Here is a 13,034-nt window from a genome sequence, read left to right as displayed (position 1 = left end):
TGCCTGGTCCTACCTTTGTCAGCCTGCTTCCGTGAAGCCAGGACACTGTCCCATAGCTCTGGGTGTGCGGAGGACAAGATTTCAGGGTTCGGGGTCCGGGACTCCCCTGATTTTCCCTACCTGAGCCTACCTGGACCTCCTTGGATCCGGGACCGGAGTGAGGGAAGGGTGGCGGTGGGGGCGGGGATCCTGTCTTCCTAGCATCCTGCTCCCATTTCACTTCCAGTTAACCCCGACATTGCCAACTTAGGGAGAACCTCGCCCCTGCCACCTTCACGCGTCTGCTGCCTCCAAGTCAAGTTTAGCCCGGTGGGTCTCGGCAAGTAGACACTGCACCCCCCCATCCCTCACCCCACCCGGTCCCGCACGGAGAGACAAACCCGGGCCGGGCTGGAGGCAGGTGGTGATGGGGCCCGGGCCCGCGCAGCCCCACCCCCGCCCGGGCCATGCAGCCACTTCCCCGCCAAGCCCGCCGCAGCCCTCCTCCTCCCCGGGCCGGGGCGCTCTGACCGACTTGGCCCGGGCGGTGGCGCCCGGGGGTGGCGGGTGGGGGGCGGCGGTCCCGGGAGCAGCCCCGCCCCCGCCTGCGCACCGCCCCCGAGGAGTCCGCGGGGAGGAGGAGACTCGGGCGCAGAGCGGGGCCGCGGGAAGCGAGGAGGGAGCGCGCGGGGAGCCGCGGGGCCGGGGCCGGCCCAAGGGCGCCCTCGCCTCGGAGCCGGGCCTTGGGGCCGGGGTGGAGGCGGAGGCCGGCGGGGCCGCGGGCGCCGAGAAGTTTGCGGCGGAGGGCCTGGCGTCCCGGGGTCGCGAGGCGGCGGCGCGGGGGCCGGGACCATGGGGGCGGAGGCGGAGGCGGCGCGGCGCGCACGGGCAGCCCAGAGCGGCGCGGCCGCCGCGGCGCAAAGTTAGCCAGGCGCCCCGGGACGAGCCCCGCAGCCGCGCCGGGCCCCGGACGCCGCCCCGGCATGGGCGAGCACCCCAGCCCGGGCCCCGCGGTGGCCGCCTGCGCCGAGGCGGAGCGCATCGAGGAGCTGGAACCCGAGGCCGAGGAGCGGCCGCCGGCGGAGGACGTGAGTGCCCCCTCCCCCGCCCGGGCAAACTTTCTGGGGGGCGGGGGCCGCGGTGGGGACCGCTGCCCCCGACTCGCCCCCCGCGGGGTAACTGGGAGGTTTCAAGGTGACGCGGGAGCGCCCCGGATTGGCCGGGTCCCCGCGGGCTGGAGGGGGCGGAGGGAACCGGTCTCCCCGAAACGCGCGCGCGCCATCCCCTGCTCGGGCTCCCGGGGCTTCCCGGCTGAGCGCAGCGCCCGCCGCTGCGCCGGGGACCCGCCGGCCGCCGAGCCCCCTCCCCGCGGCTGGTGCAGTGCCCGGGACACGGCGTTTTCCCGCAGAGGCGGCCGCGTCACAGCAGTAGCTCCCCTCCCCTCCCACTCGCGACCTGCGGGCTCTCGGAGCCGGGGAAGGAGCGGGCGCCGCAGAGTCCCCGGAAGCCTGCGGCGCAGACCGCCCTGGCGACCCGTTCTCCGCTCGCTGATGAGCCCCGGCCCGGCACCTGCCCTGTCCAAGACCCTGATCGAAATTCTAGCTAGCCCCTGGCTCCGAGCCCGGCTGGAGGACGCACAGGAGTGCCTGGAGAGCTTTCGCTCCCAGAGGGGGGCTTAGGAGTCCCAGACCGCGTCGGTGCCAGCGACGGTCCCCTGGGCGAGGATAGGGAGGGGCTGCCCCACAGGGCTTCCCTGCCATCTGCTGCCGGAGTCTCCCCCCACCCCCCTCCGGTCCTGGGAGCCATGGGCAAAGCCGGCAGCGGGGAGTCCTGGGAACTGGAGTTTCTTAAGCTTCTCCCTCCCCAGGTTAACCTGCTCCGCAGAGGTGAAAAACTGGGCAGACGCTCCGCCCTGCCCCTGACCTCTCAGGCTGGGGACCGGGAAGGGAAGCCCGCCCCCCACCCCCACCCCCCGCCCTGCGCCCGTCTACCCAGCCTCAGCGGGGAAGTCTGAATAGGGTTGTATCCCCTCTGGCTCTTGTGCCTAAACCCCCTCTGTTGCTTCTGGTCCCATCGCTTTGGCTGACTCTTAGGGGCTCCTCACTTAGGCTCAGCCTGCAAAGAGACAGGGGTGGGTTTCAGAGCATGCGGGAATCCCCTCCTCCCAAGTAGAGGCCAAACCTTAATGCTTATGCCCGGATGTGTTTTCGGATAGGGGGTCTTTGATCCCCAGCAGGTGGAGACTGCTGCAGCGGGTCTGATGGAATTGCAGGAGAAGCATCCGGGCATGCATTCCCAGGCCTGGGAGTAGACGCCGAGATAGGAGCTAAGCGGCAGAAGTTATTAGAGGCCCCTGGACAGAATGGCACGCTTTTTTTTTTTTTTTAAAGGAATGTTGAGAATCACCCTTGCTCTGCTCATGTCCCCTCCTGCGTGTCCCAGAATGAGGCATGCTCTCCCTCCCCAGTCTGAGTGTTCCCACCTTTGCTAGGTGTAGACTCATTTGGGAAACTCTTCCCAGGGGTCCCTGGCCTCGGGTCCCTGAGCCTGGGCCCGCAGCTGGGAGGCTAGGTCAGAAACAGCAGGGGGCTGCAGAGGCCTTGGTGATAAGTGTGTTTCTTTCTTTCTCTCCTCTTCCTCCTCTCCTGCATGGCTCCTTCTCTACCAGCACTGGAAAGTCCTGTTTGATCAGGTAGGTGAGCAGTTAAATGCCCCCTCCCTTCCTGCCAGCCCTCCCCGCAGTCTCCCTGCCTGCGTGGGCTTCCCCAGCTCCGCACTCCTGAGACGGTGACGTGGGAGTGGGGGTGTGGCCTAAGGCAGCTCTGGGTCTGAATGGTACTGCTCTCCAGGTTTCAGGAGGAGGTGGGGGGGGGGTCCCTTAAGAGATGCTTCCCTGCCTCCTCCTCCCAACACCACTTCACGGGAACCAGCTTTATACCAGGGAGAAATCCGATAATACGCATTGAGAGCCCTGGATGTATGTTTTCTGTGTGCCAGGGGATAGCCCGTTTGGGCTGGGGAGGTGGGGGAAGGGCTTAGGTGAACATCCCCCCCCCACGCCCCCTTTTTTTTTTTTCTCCCTCCACCATCACAGATCCACGGCCGTCTCTGAGGTCAGATCTCTGCCATCCTTGGTGGGTGACTCAAATATGAGCCCTATTTGAAAGCTGACCACTCATGATTTTACCTTAGGAACGGGGGAGCTATAGACGGAAAACAGGATGTGATTGTTTGCAACACCTCAAGTCGAAGTGTGGGAGGTGGAGTTGGAAGTGCCCGCATTGGCTTTGGAACAGGCAGACCAGCACTTGACCTTCTGCAGGGAAATGGTTCTCTTCTTTGCTGGGAACTGCTTTTGCGTGCTGTTGTGTGTTTCCTTCTCCCTCCCTGTTTCACAAGCTTCCCCGGGTGTGGGGGAACAGCGAGCATGGTGCCCTGGGCTGAAGACGATTCTGCCATGAGGTGTGTGCAACTTTAAGACACCAGTCTGGTCGGGTCAGAGGAAAGGTGTTGGGTTGGAGAGGCAGATAAAGCTGAAAAAGCCTGCACCAGACCTCATCCTGTTGAATGCAGGGGAAGCCTTTCAAAGTACTTTCGGCAAGTTTGTTATAAGATCCAGGGGGTACTTTGGGAAGATGCTCTGTGAGAGCGGAGTAGAGATGAGAAGCTGGCTAGGAGCCTGCAGCAATGCATGGAGACAAGCACCTTGACTTGGAAAAGTGGGAATGGAAAGGAAGAAGGACATGGTGATGGGAGAATTGGAAGATCTTAGTAGCCTGGAATAGATGAGGTGAACCACATGTATTACTTTGAGATTCTAAATGTAGATTTGCGTCTTCCCTGGTGGTCCAGTGGCTAGGACTCTGCACTCCCGATGGAGGGGACCTGGGTTTGATCCCTGGTTGGGAAACTAGGTCCCACATGCCACAACTAAGAGGTCCAGGCTGCAACTAAAGATGCTGCAGCTGCAATGGAGATCCAAGACAGATCCGAATGGGTGAGGCAGACCACATGGACAACATCGAGGTTCCGAACCTGAGAGGAGCAGGAAAATAAGGGTTCATAAAACTGACAACTTTGATTTCAGACCAGTTCAATTTGAATCAGCTAAATGCAGATGCCGAGTGGGACTGAAAACAGAGTTCAGGGGACTTCCCTGGCAGTCCAGTGGTTAAGACTTCGCCTTCCAGTGTGGGTAGGAAGCAAAGATCCTACATGCCTCCAGGCCCCCCAAAAATCAAAACATGAAACAGAAGCAACATTGTAACCAATTCAATAAAGACTTTAAAAATGGTCTGCATCAAAAAAATCTTAAAGAAAAAACATGGAATTCAGCTTGAAAGACAGGGTGGGCCTGGAGTGGAGGTTTGGGGGTGTCATCATCTTAACACAAGCCCTGACTGATGTGGGGAGCTTCCCACCCCTCCGGTCCTGCTCGGGTAGACTGACTCCCCCTCGGGCTCCTAAGAGCACAGCAGCTGCTGGCCTGACGCCCTGAGGCAGGAGGGAGCCGCCTGCTGCCACTGATGCCACGACCAGCAAGCTGCCAACCCTTCACACCTCCTGCCAGATTTAGAATCGAAACCTAGAACAAAGTGTATCGTTCTTTTTTCCCCTCTGTCTGTGTCTTTCTCATTTGATTAATTTCCTTCGCCAGTCCCTGCCTGTGTGTTTACACTGTGAAAGGAACGATTTGGACGAATGGAGGGAAATTTTTAGGAGGAAGAATTTGGAACTTGAGGGAGCAGAGAAAATGCATGGCACCTGATAGCAGTGGGTGGTCTACGAAATCCAATTTTTCCCACTGGAGGGAGATCCCAAGTGTCACAGAGCTCATCCCCCTGCTTCTGGGAAGGCCCACCCAGAAACCATTCTGGACAGACACACTTCTAGGAAAGAAACTCCCCAAGCTTACACTGGACAATTTTTTTTTTTTTTTCTCGCTATGGGGTCTGCCTTATGTTCGCTCCCCAGCCCTCATATGGCTTTAGAAGCCTGTTTCTGTTGTCTTCCTTCCTATCGGTGCTTTGTGTTTGAGGAGAGCTGCTCGTGAGCAGGGGGCCCAACCTCTGGCAGATACCCATCCCTCTGCATCTCTTCCGCCTCTTTTGTGCAGCTCCCCTTGGACCATCCCCGATAGGGCTGAATGCAGAGCAGGTGTGAGGCTTCATAAATGGTCGTACAACTTCAGAAGGGCCCCAGGAGGGCTGGGGGGTCTTATCCTCTCTGACTCTTCCTCTGGGCCTACTTAAAGGCAGGATTTGGTGATGGTGAACTTGGTGCACTCAGGAAAGAATATTTGGCTGGGGGTTACAGGCACCCTCCCCACAATTTCTTACAGGAATAGCCCTGATGGGTCAACCTGTGCTGAATGGGGTGGGATTCTCCTGACACTTGTCAGAATCCCTGCCGGCTAATGTGGCCCTGGAATTCACCTTTCTGAGGTCATGGGATAAGGAGGCTGGCCCTAGTCAGTCCGCCTTCCTTTCCTGGGTCAAGGGGATACCAGCGATCAGCTGGTTTCAAACTGGGATCTGCTGGGACCTTTTTCCAGTGTTAGGGATGGTTTTCGAGCAGTCTCTCTGTGCTCTCTGGTTCTTCAGCATGTAGAGTGGCTTTCACCCAACATAATGCTGATTGGAGCCAAGGGCTAGAAACCATGACCTTGGCCTTTTGATCCTATGTGGACACCCCTCCACCAGAATGCCTTCTGGGGAGTTGGAGGTGAAGAAAACAGGTGACTCCAGCCCCATGGAAGTTTACTCAGCTGGTCCCCACTGGCATCCTGGGTGTTTGTCTGGTCTGTTCAAGCAAGAGTGCAACACGCCACCCAACCTCATCCCTTCCCCTATATTTCCCTGTGGATCCCAGAAGTTATAACTGGTAGGAAGCCTGAAAGTCATCACTTCAACCCCCAGATATTCCAGGTGTTTGTTTCCTGTTTGAACTTCTCATTGAGGAAATGATCTTTTCATAGCCTTGGAATCGGAATGGTTTTCCTAAATACTGGATCTTAAAGTTTAAATATTAACCTGTTGTTATGGTGTAAAATAATGGTAAAAATGTCTTCTTTTTCTGCAGTTCAATCTATTGGGCTTTTCCTTCATGATTCCTTATGTTGCTTCAGAGCTGAGACACTTTCCATCCCTCTTCAGATCTCATAAATTGTTTTTGTTGTTCAGTTGCTCAGTTGTGTCTGACTCTTTGCAACTCCATGGACAGCAGCACACCACGCTTCCCTGTCCTTCACTATCTCCTGGAGCTTGCTCAAACTCACATCCATTGAGTTGGTGATGCCATCCAACCATCTCATCCTCTGTCACCTCCTTCTCTTCCTGCCCTCAATCTTTCCTAGCATCAGGGTCTTTTCCAGTGAGTTGGCTCTTTACATCAGGTGGCCAAAGTATTGGAGCTTTACCTTCAGCATCAGTCCTTCCAATGAATATTCAGGGTTGATTTCCTTTAGGATGACTGGTTTGATCTCCTTGCTCTCCACGGGACTCTCAGAGTCTTCTCCAGCACCACAGTTGTTTTTTTTTGTTTTAATTAATTTATTTATTTTAATTGGAGGCTAATTACTTTACAGTATTGTAGTGGTTTTTGCCATATATTGACATGAATCAGCCATGGTTATACATGTGTTCCTCATCCTGAACCCCCTCCCACCTCCCTCCCCATCCCATCCCTCAGGGTCATCCCAGTGCACCAGCCCTGAGCACCCTGTCTCATGCATCAAACCTGGACTGGCGGTCTATTTCACATATGATGATATACATGTTTCAATGCTATTCTCTCAAATCATCCCACCCTCACCTTCTCCCACAGAGTCCAAAAGTCTGTTCTTTACATCTGTGTCTCTTTTGCTGTCTTGCATATAGGGTCATCATTACCGTCTTTCTAAATTCCATATATATGCGTTAATATACTGTATTGGTATTTTTCTTTCTGACTTCACTCTGTATAATAGGCTCCAGTTTCATCCACCTTATTAGAACTGATTCAAATAGCACCACAGTTTGAAAGCATCAATTCTTGGGCGCTCAGCCTTCATTATGGTTTAGCTTTCACATCCATACATGACTACTGGAAAAACCATAGCTTTGACTATACGGACCTTTGTCGGCAAAGTGACGTCTCTGCTTTTTAATATGCTGTCTAGGTCTGTCATAGCTTTTCTTCCATGGAGGAAGTGTCTTTTAATTTCATGGCTGCAGTCACCATCTGCAGTGATTTTGGAGCCCAAGAAGATAAAGTCTGTCACTGTTTCCATTTTTCCGCATCTATTTGCCATGAAGTGATGGGATTGGATACCATGACTTAGTTTTTTGAATGTTGAGTTTTAAGACAGCTTTCTCACTCTCCTCTTTGACCTTCATTAAGAGGCTCTTTAGTTCCTCTTTGCTCACTGCCATTCAGTTCGATTCAGTTCAGTCACTCAGTCGTGTCTGACTCTTTGCGACCCCATGAATTGCAGCACGCCAGGCCTCCCTGTCCATCACCAACTCCCGGAGTTCACTCAGACTCACGTCCATTGAGTCAGTGATGCCATCCAGCCATCCCATCCTCTGTCGTCCCCCTCTCCTGCCCCATTAGGATCTCATAAATAGATGCTTCTATTTCCTACTTCTTTTTCTCTGATTAAAAAAAAAATCCTCTAACTCTTTACTCCCTCCAGATCTAATTCCTATGCAGTTATACCAGCATCACTTATTAAGAAAGCCTTCCTTTATGTAGTGAGAAATTTTATCATTTGGTGAGTTTTTATTAATATACATGGTGGGGTTTATTTTTTATTTCTGATCTGATATTTACAATTTTTCCCAGTACCCTTCAGTTATTGCTTTACATTTCTTCCATAGGTTTCCTCCAAGCTTCTCTTTTTCAGGTTATGCTTTGATAGTCTCCCAGTCCTTCCTGGACTCCAGAGAGGTACCCTCAAGGACCCAAGGTCAAGCAGCAGGTCCATGGCAGACATAGGACTGGAGTCTGCTAACTCATAAAAGGCTTCTGGGGTTGGAAAACCATTGCCACATTCACACATACAAGTGCCTCCAAGATCTCCAAATGTTTAATGAGCAAAACGGTTTGGAGCAGAGTTCTGTTAAGTCAACAGAGCACAGTTGCTTTCCAAGCTCAAGCATGTGAGAAAGAAAAGGGAGAATTAGAAGGAACTTGATCATGTTTCCCGTTTTCCCCTTCCCACTGGGAACATGCATTTTTCAGTCTCCAAGAAGAGACCCCTAACTTTGCCAATCTCCCAGAAGGGAAGCAGACAAATCTTGACTCTCCCTCCAAAATTATAAACATGTTACAACCACAACAAGAGGCTGCTTGGGTGGGCTGCTGGAGAAAACCCTGTATGTGGGGCAAATAGTCCTGGGTTCAAGCCCAGGACTGTGATTGGGGGCTCTGTGATTGGGGTCAAAGTGACATTAGCGCTCTGAGCCTCAACTTCTTTATCTCTGAAATGGAGAGGATAATCTTTAAGTCTAGGGATGATTGTGGGAGTTGAATGGAAGTGGAAACTCTCTTAATAATATCTGATACCCAGTGGGCATTGATTGATGTTTTTGTTTGTTTGGGTTTTCCTGTTTCGTTTTTGGCCGTGCTGAGTAGCATGCACGATCTTAGTTCCCTGACCAGCGATTGAACCCACGCCTCCTGCGGTGGAAGCATGAAGTCTTAAGCCATAGTTACCTTTGACAGCTGTTTTTTGATGGGGAATCAGAATTTGCTAGAATAAGCCCAGAGTCATTTCTGAGACCCGTGCCTCCGTAGGGAAGGTCTCTGCCTCTAGACCACCTCCTTCCCAGCCCCAGCTCCTTGAGACAGAGCCACTTGTGTGCTCAGAGGAGCTTTCTGCTTGCTTTCCCCAAGTATCTCCTCTACCCAGTCCCCCTTACCCTCAGCCTGTGGTCTTTGAGCCTGACCCTAAAACCTACCTCATTTACACTCCTGCTGGCTGGGAGCTGAAAAGAGGTGCAGATGAGACTGCTGTATGGATTAGTGAAGAGCCGCAGAGAAAACACGTGCTCCAGACTCGGGGGCCTTGGCAGCGCCCCTGGGGACACAGGATTAACCAGCAGAGAGGGGTTGCCTTGCCTGCGCTCTGTACCTCCAGCCCCTTATCAGGTGGTGTCCAGGTCCCTAGAGTCTGAACTCTCCTCCACCACAAAGGCGCTCCCCTCCCCTGCCCCCCAGGGACCCCAGCAGCCATGCTGCATTAACCCTTTTATCCCTAACTCCCAGAAAGGCACTGGATAGCAGTTGAGCAGTGAGGCTGAGGGAGCTGAGGTGGTGTGCTGCCCGGCTGCCTGCCTGACACGGAATAGGCATACACGTGCGGGAGCGAACAGGTCCAGCTACATCCCTGCCCACGCCTTCTCTGGCTCTGATGTCCTCTCCGGGCGCTAGCCCTGGCTGTGGGCCACCTCGCCCCGGTCGGTGCCTCTGGGGCTGCAGCCACCTTGAGGACCTCAGCTTATCAGGAGGTCAATGGAAGCATCTTGTCCAGGCTGCTCATTTTGCAAATGAGAAAACAGAAGTCTCTGACCTTCGGAGGTCACTTGGTGCTGAAGTATCAGACTGAGACGAGCCCAGCTCTGCTTTCTCTCTCTCTGACCTGTGTTCCTGCCACCGGGCCATGCAGACGTCTGGCTGCTTCCTCGGCACCCCCAAGTGACTAAGGGACAGGCGAGGACATGGAGTCTGGCTTGAGTCCCAGTTCTGCTTCTCTTTGCTTGCTACGTGACAAGGGGCCAGCTGGGTGATGTCTCGAAGCCTCAGTTTTCTCATCTGTCAGCTCCCTGCCCTCAGGGCTCTTTCGGGGCCTGATGAGATGCTGGGTGCACAGCAGGTGGTGGTGTGTAGTGAGTCCCTGATAAACACACGTGGTTGTTACCATGTTACTGGAATTTGGAGAAATTGACACCATTTTCAAAATTACCTCTGAGTATTAGTTCTAGGTCTTGAATCAAAGTGTCCAAATCCCCATGCTGGGGTTTCTTCCAGCTTATCAAGCTGACTTCTTCAGGTCAGGAGCTGGAAAACCATGTTCTCTCTGAACTTTCCACAGAGAGAAGTTTTTGGAAAGAGACTGCCAGGGGTGGGGGCTGGCGGGGGGTGGACGCCAAAGCGTTTTTCCCTCCTCTCACTGGCTGTGGGATAGTCTGTGGTGAGAACGAGGCTTCAGGCACCAGGTGATCAGAGCCCAGGGCAGGCCTCCTCTACCCAGGGTTTCCATTTGACAGTTCCTGGTGAGTCTGGGCACAGGGTCCTGTTTTGTGTTACGGAAATGAGCTGATGAGTGTCTCGAGCTGTGGACAACTTGCCCAGCCTTGTTCCACCGGCTTTTTTATTTATTTATTTTGAAAAGTTATTTATTTATGGCTTCACTGGGTCTTCATTGCTGTGCTTGGGCTTTCTCTAGTCATGGTGCTCGGGCTCCTCACTGCAGTGGATTCTCTCATTGCAGAACACGGACTCTAGATCGGTCTCAATAGTTGCGGCACGTGGGCTTAGCTGCATCTCGGCATGTGGAATCTTCTCAGACCAGGGATCCAATCCGTGTCGCCTGCATTGGCAGGTGGATTCTCAGCCCCTGGACCACCAGGGAAGTCCTCCAACAGCTTTTTAAATTTATTTATATCTTTTATTATTTTTCTTGGCCACCCCACATGGCAGGCAAAACCTTAGTTCCCCAACCAGGGATCTGCAGTGGAAGCGTGATCTTAACCCCTGGACCACCGGGGAAGTCTCCCATCACCTTTTTTAAAAGGACAGTACAGGTTTGAGTTGGAAAATATTCCTTTGAGAGAGCAAACACTGAGCATCTGTGTGCACACAGGTCGTCTCATTTTGCTCTCGTAACCCTGGGAGGTGAGTGGTGCAGTCCCCTCTTTACAGAGGAGGAAACTGAGGCCTGGGGGGTGGGGGCGGGGCCCAAGACATAAAGCAAATGAGGACCCTCTGCAGAGGGGTTTGTGTGTGTACACAAGGCTCCTGGGTGGCTTCAGCATCGGGTCTGAGGGCCACAGGAGGCGAGGGAGCCTGGTGACCCTGCATCCTGCCCACCCTGCTCCTGGTCAGAGGTCTTCATCCCACTTCCCTCCTCCCTGCATCCAGCGGGACCCGTTGGTGGTTTCCAAGAGAAACAGCAGGAGGAAATGGGTTTAGGCTGAAGTGGGTGGGGTGGGGAACGTGTAAGACCCCCTCCCCACTCAAACCCACTCCCACCTCTCCCTGCCAACGGCCCCCCTGCCTTTACGGCTGCGACTTGGCCTCAGTCCCCCAGCAGCCGTGACGACTGGGCCTGGATGAGTCAGCACAGGCGTTCTGTCTGCTTCTGGGACCCAAGGGACCAGCCTGAATCCCAGCTGCCCCCCAGGGCCTGTGCACCTCCACGGCCTTCTGCGGGGAGGGGGCTCCTGAAGGGAAGAAGCGGGGTCCTCCAGGAGACTCTCTTTCAGGGTGGAGATGGGCAGGGCCTGGAGGGAAGAGGTGGCCCTCACACCACCTGACCCCCGTTTCTGCACCCCGGCGGGCGGGGGGTCTGGGAGCTCATCTTCCCCTCACAGCCCAGGTATTGAGAGAGAAGGCCGGATGGTTTTCTGGAAATAGACCAGCTGCCCAGCAGCTCAGCCTGGATCCAGGCCAGAATGTCCCCAGCTTCTCTGCTTGAGGGAATGTGTTCCAGCCTCCTAATCAGCCTGCCAGCCTCAGATCCAGGGGATAAGCTCTTCGACTAATAGGGGGTGATGTTCAGGAGTCTGGCCTAGAGCTTCTGGGAAAAACCCCTTGGGAGGGTTGGAGCCCTGGGCTGGCAGCTGGAAAGACAGAAATAATATAACTGGGAATTCTAGAATTGTGGAAGGTTCACTCACCGTCAGATGCCTGGCCAGGCCCCAGGGGAGCCGAGCGCCCCTCATGCCTCCAGGTGGGGAGACTGGAGGGCCGGAGAGGTTGGAACCAGGCTTTTAAAAACTGGTCTCTCCCAGGGAGACTTGAGGTCTTCATAAATCCACTCCTAACTTCAGCTGCTTTAAAGCAGGCCAGAGGGTTACCCTGTTCTACTCACTGAAGTACTTCTGGGCAGATCATTCATCTTGGTGTGCCTCAGTTTCCATATCTGTTAAATGGGACTAACCACACTTATACTCTAGGATTGATGTGAGAATAAAAGTGGTCAGAGGAATTCCCTGATTAGGAATGGTTAGCGTGGTTAGGACTCCTCTTTCACTGCCTAGGGCCCAGGTTCTGTCCCTAGTCAGGGAGCTAAAATCCCACAAGCTGTATGGGGCAGCCAGGAAAAAAACAAAACCATGAAATTATTGGGAAAAGACAGAGGGGATGGTGTGAGGTGGTTTTCTCTACGGGGCGAATTAGCATCCTCATTTGCAAGGCAGAAGTGCTAGGGAAAGCTGCTACTCCCATAACCTCGCCTCCTGACCTCGGCAGCTGCAGGCCTGGACCTAATTTATGGGGCTGTAAATATCCATGAATGGACCAGAGTTCCCTGGTGGGCTGTAGCTGCTGAGTGGGGACAACTCTGCTGAGCCCGAAACCCCAGGGCAGCCTCGTTAATTCTGCTCAGCCCAGAAGCCGGGTAATGGTGCCAGGAGCCAGCAGAAGAGCTGTGATAACCCCCTGAGTGGGGAGGGGTGGCTGTCTGCACCCTCCCCTGCCCCAGCACTCACACTGTGTGGTCCTTTCCCAGGGATCCTTTTGTCTCGGTAAACGGGACAGTGGGGCCCGAGATGGAAGCCTCCCTTAGATTCTAGGTCCTAACCTTCTGGGTCTGAGAGGTCTGTACCAGGATGGCTCTCTAGGTGGGGCTTCCCAGGTGATGCTAGTGGTGAAGAACCAGTGCAAGAGACATTAGAGGCGAGTGTTCCATCCCTGGGTCGGGAAGATTCCCTGGAGGAGGGCACGGCAGCCGGCTCTGGCATTCTTGCCTGGAGAATCCCGTGGACAGAGGAGCCTGGATCACACATGTATATGAGCCATCCGGTAGATGTGTCCCTTCCTCTTTTGCCGATGCCTTGCTGCTGCTGAAG

At 54.6% G+C, this 13,034-nt stretch overlaps 1 protein-coding gene across 2 annotated transcripts in view; it reads left to right on the top strand.

The window, feature by feature from the left end:
- The first annotated feature begins 962 nt into the window (after positions 1-962).
- Positions 963-13,034, top strand: part of RHBDL3 (rhomboid like 3) — a 50,999-nt gene continuing 38,927 nt past the window's right edge. The window contains exons 1-2 of one of the 2 annotated variants that reach the window (XM_068977830.1): positions 963-1,067; positions 2,648-2,671. In XM_068977830.1, coding sequence (XP_068833931.1) covers positions 963-1,067; positions 2,648-2,671 — 129 coding nt within the window. The remainder of the gene's footprint in view (positions 1,068-2,647; positions 2,672-13,034) is intronic. The other variant, XM_068977831.1, reaches the window with a different exon arrangement.

Source organism: Capricornis sumatraensis, chromosome 8, assembly GCF_032405125.1.
Source record: "Capricornis sumatraensis isolate serow.1 chromosome 8, serow.2, whole genome shotgun sequence".
In the NCBI taxonomy this organism is placed as follows: Eukaryota; Metazoa; Chordata; class Mammalia; order Artiodactyla; family Bovidae; genus Capricornis; species Capricornis sumatraensis.
The sequence above is the reverse complement of the archived record's forward strand: the minus strand, read 5'-3'. Positions and strand labels throughout refer to the sequence as shown.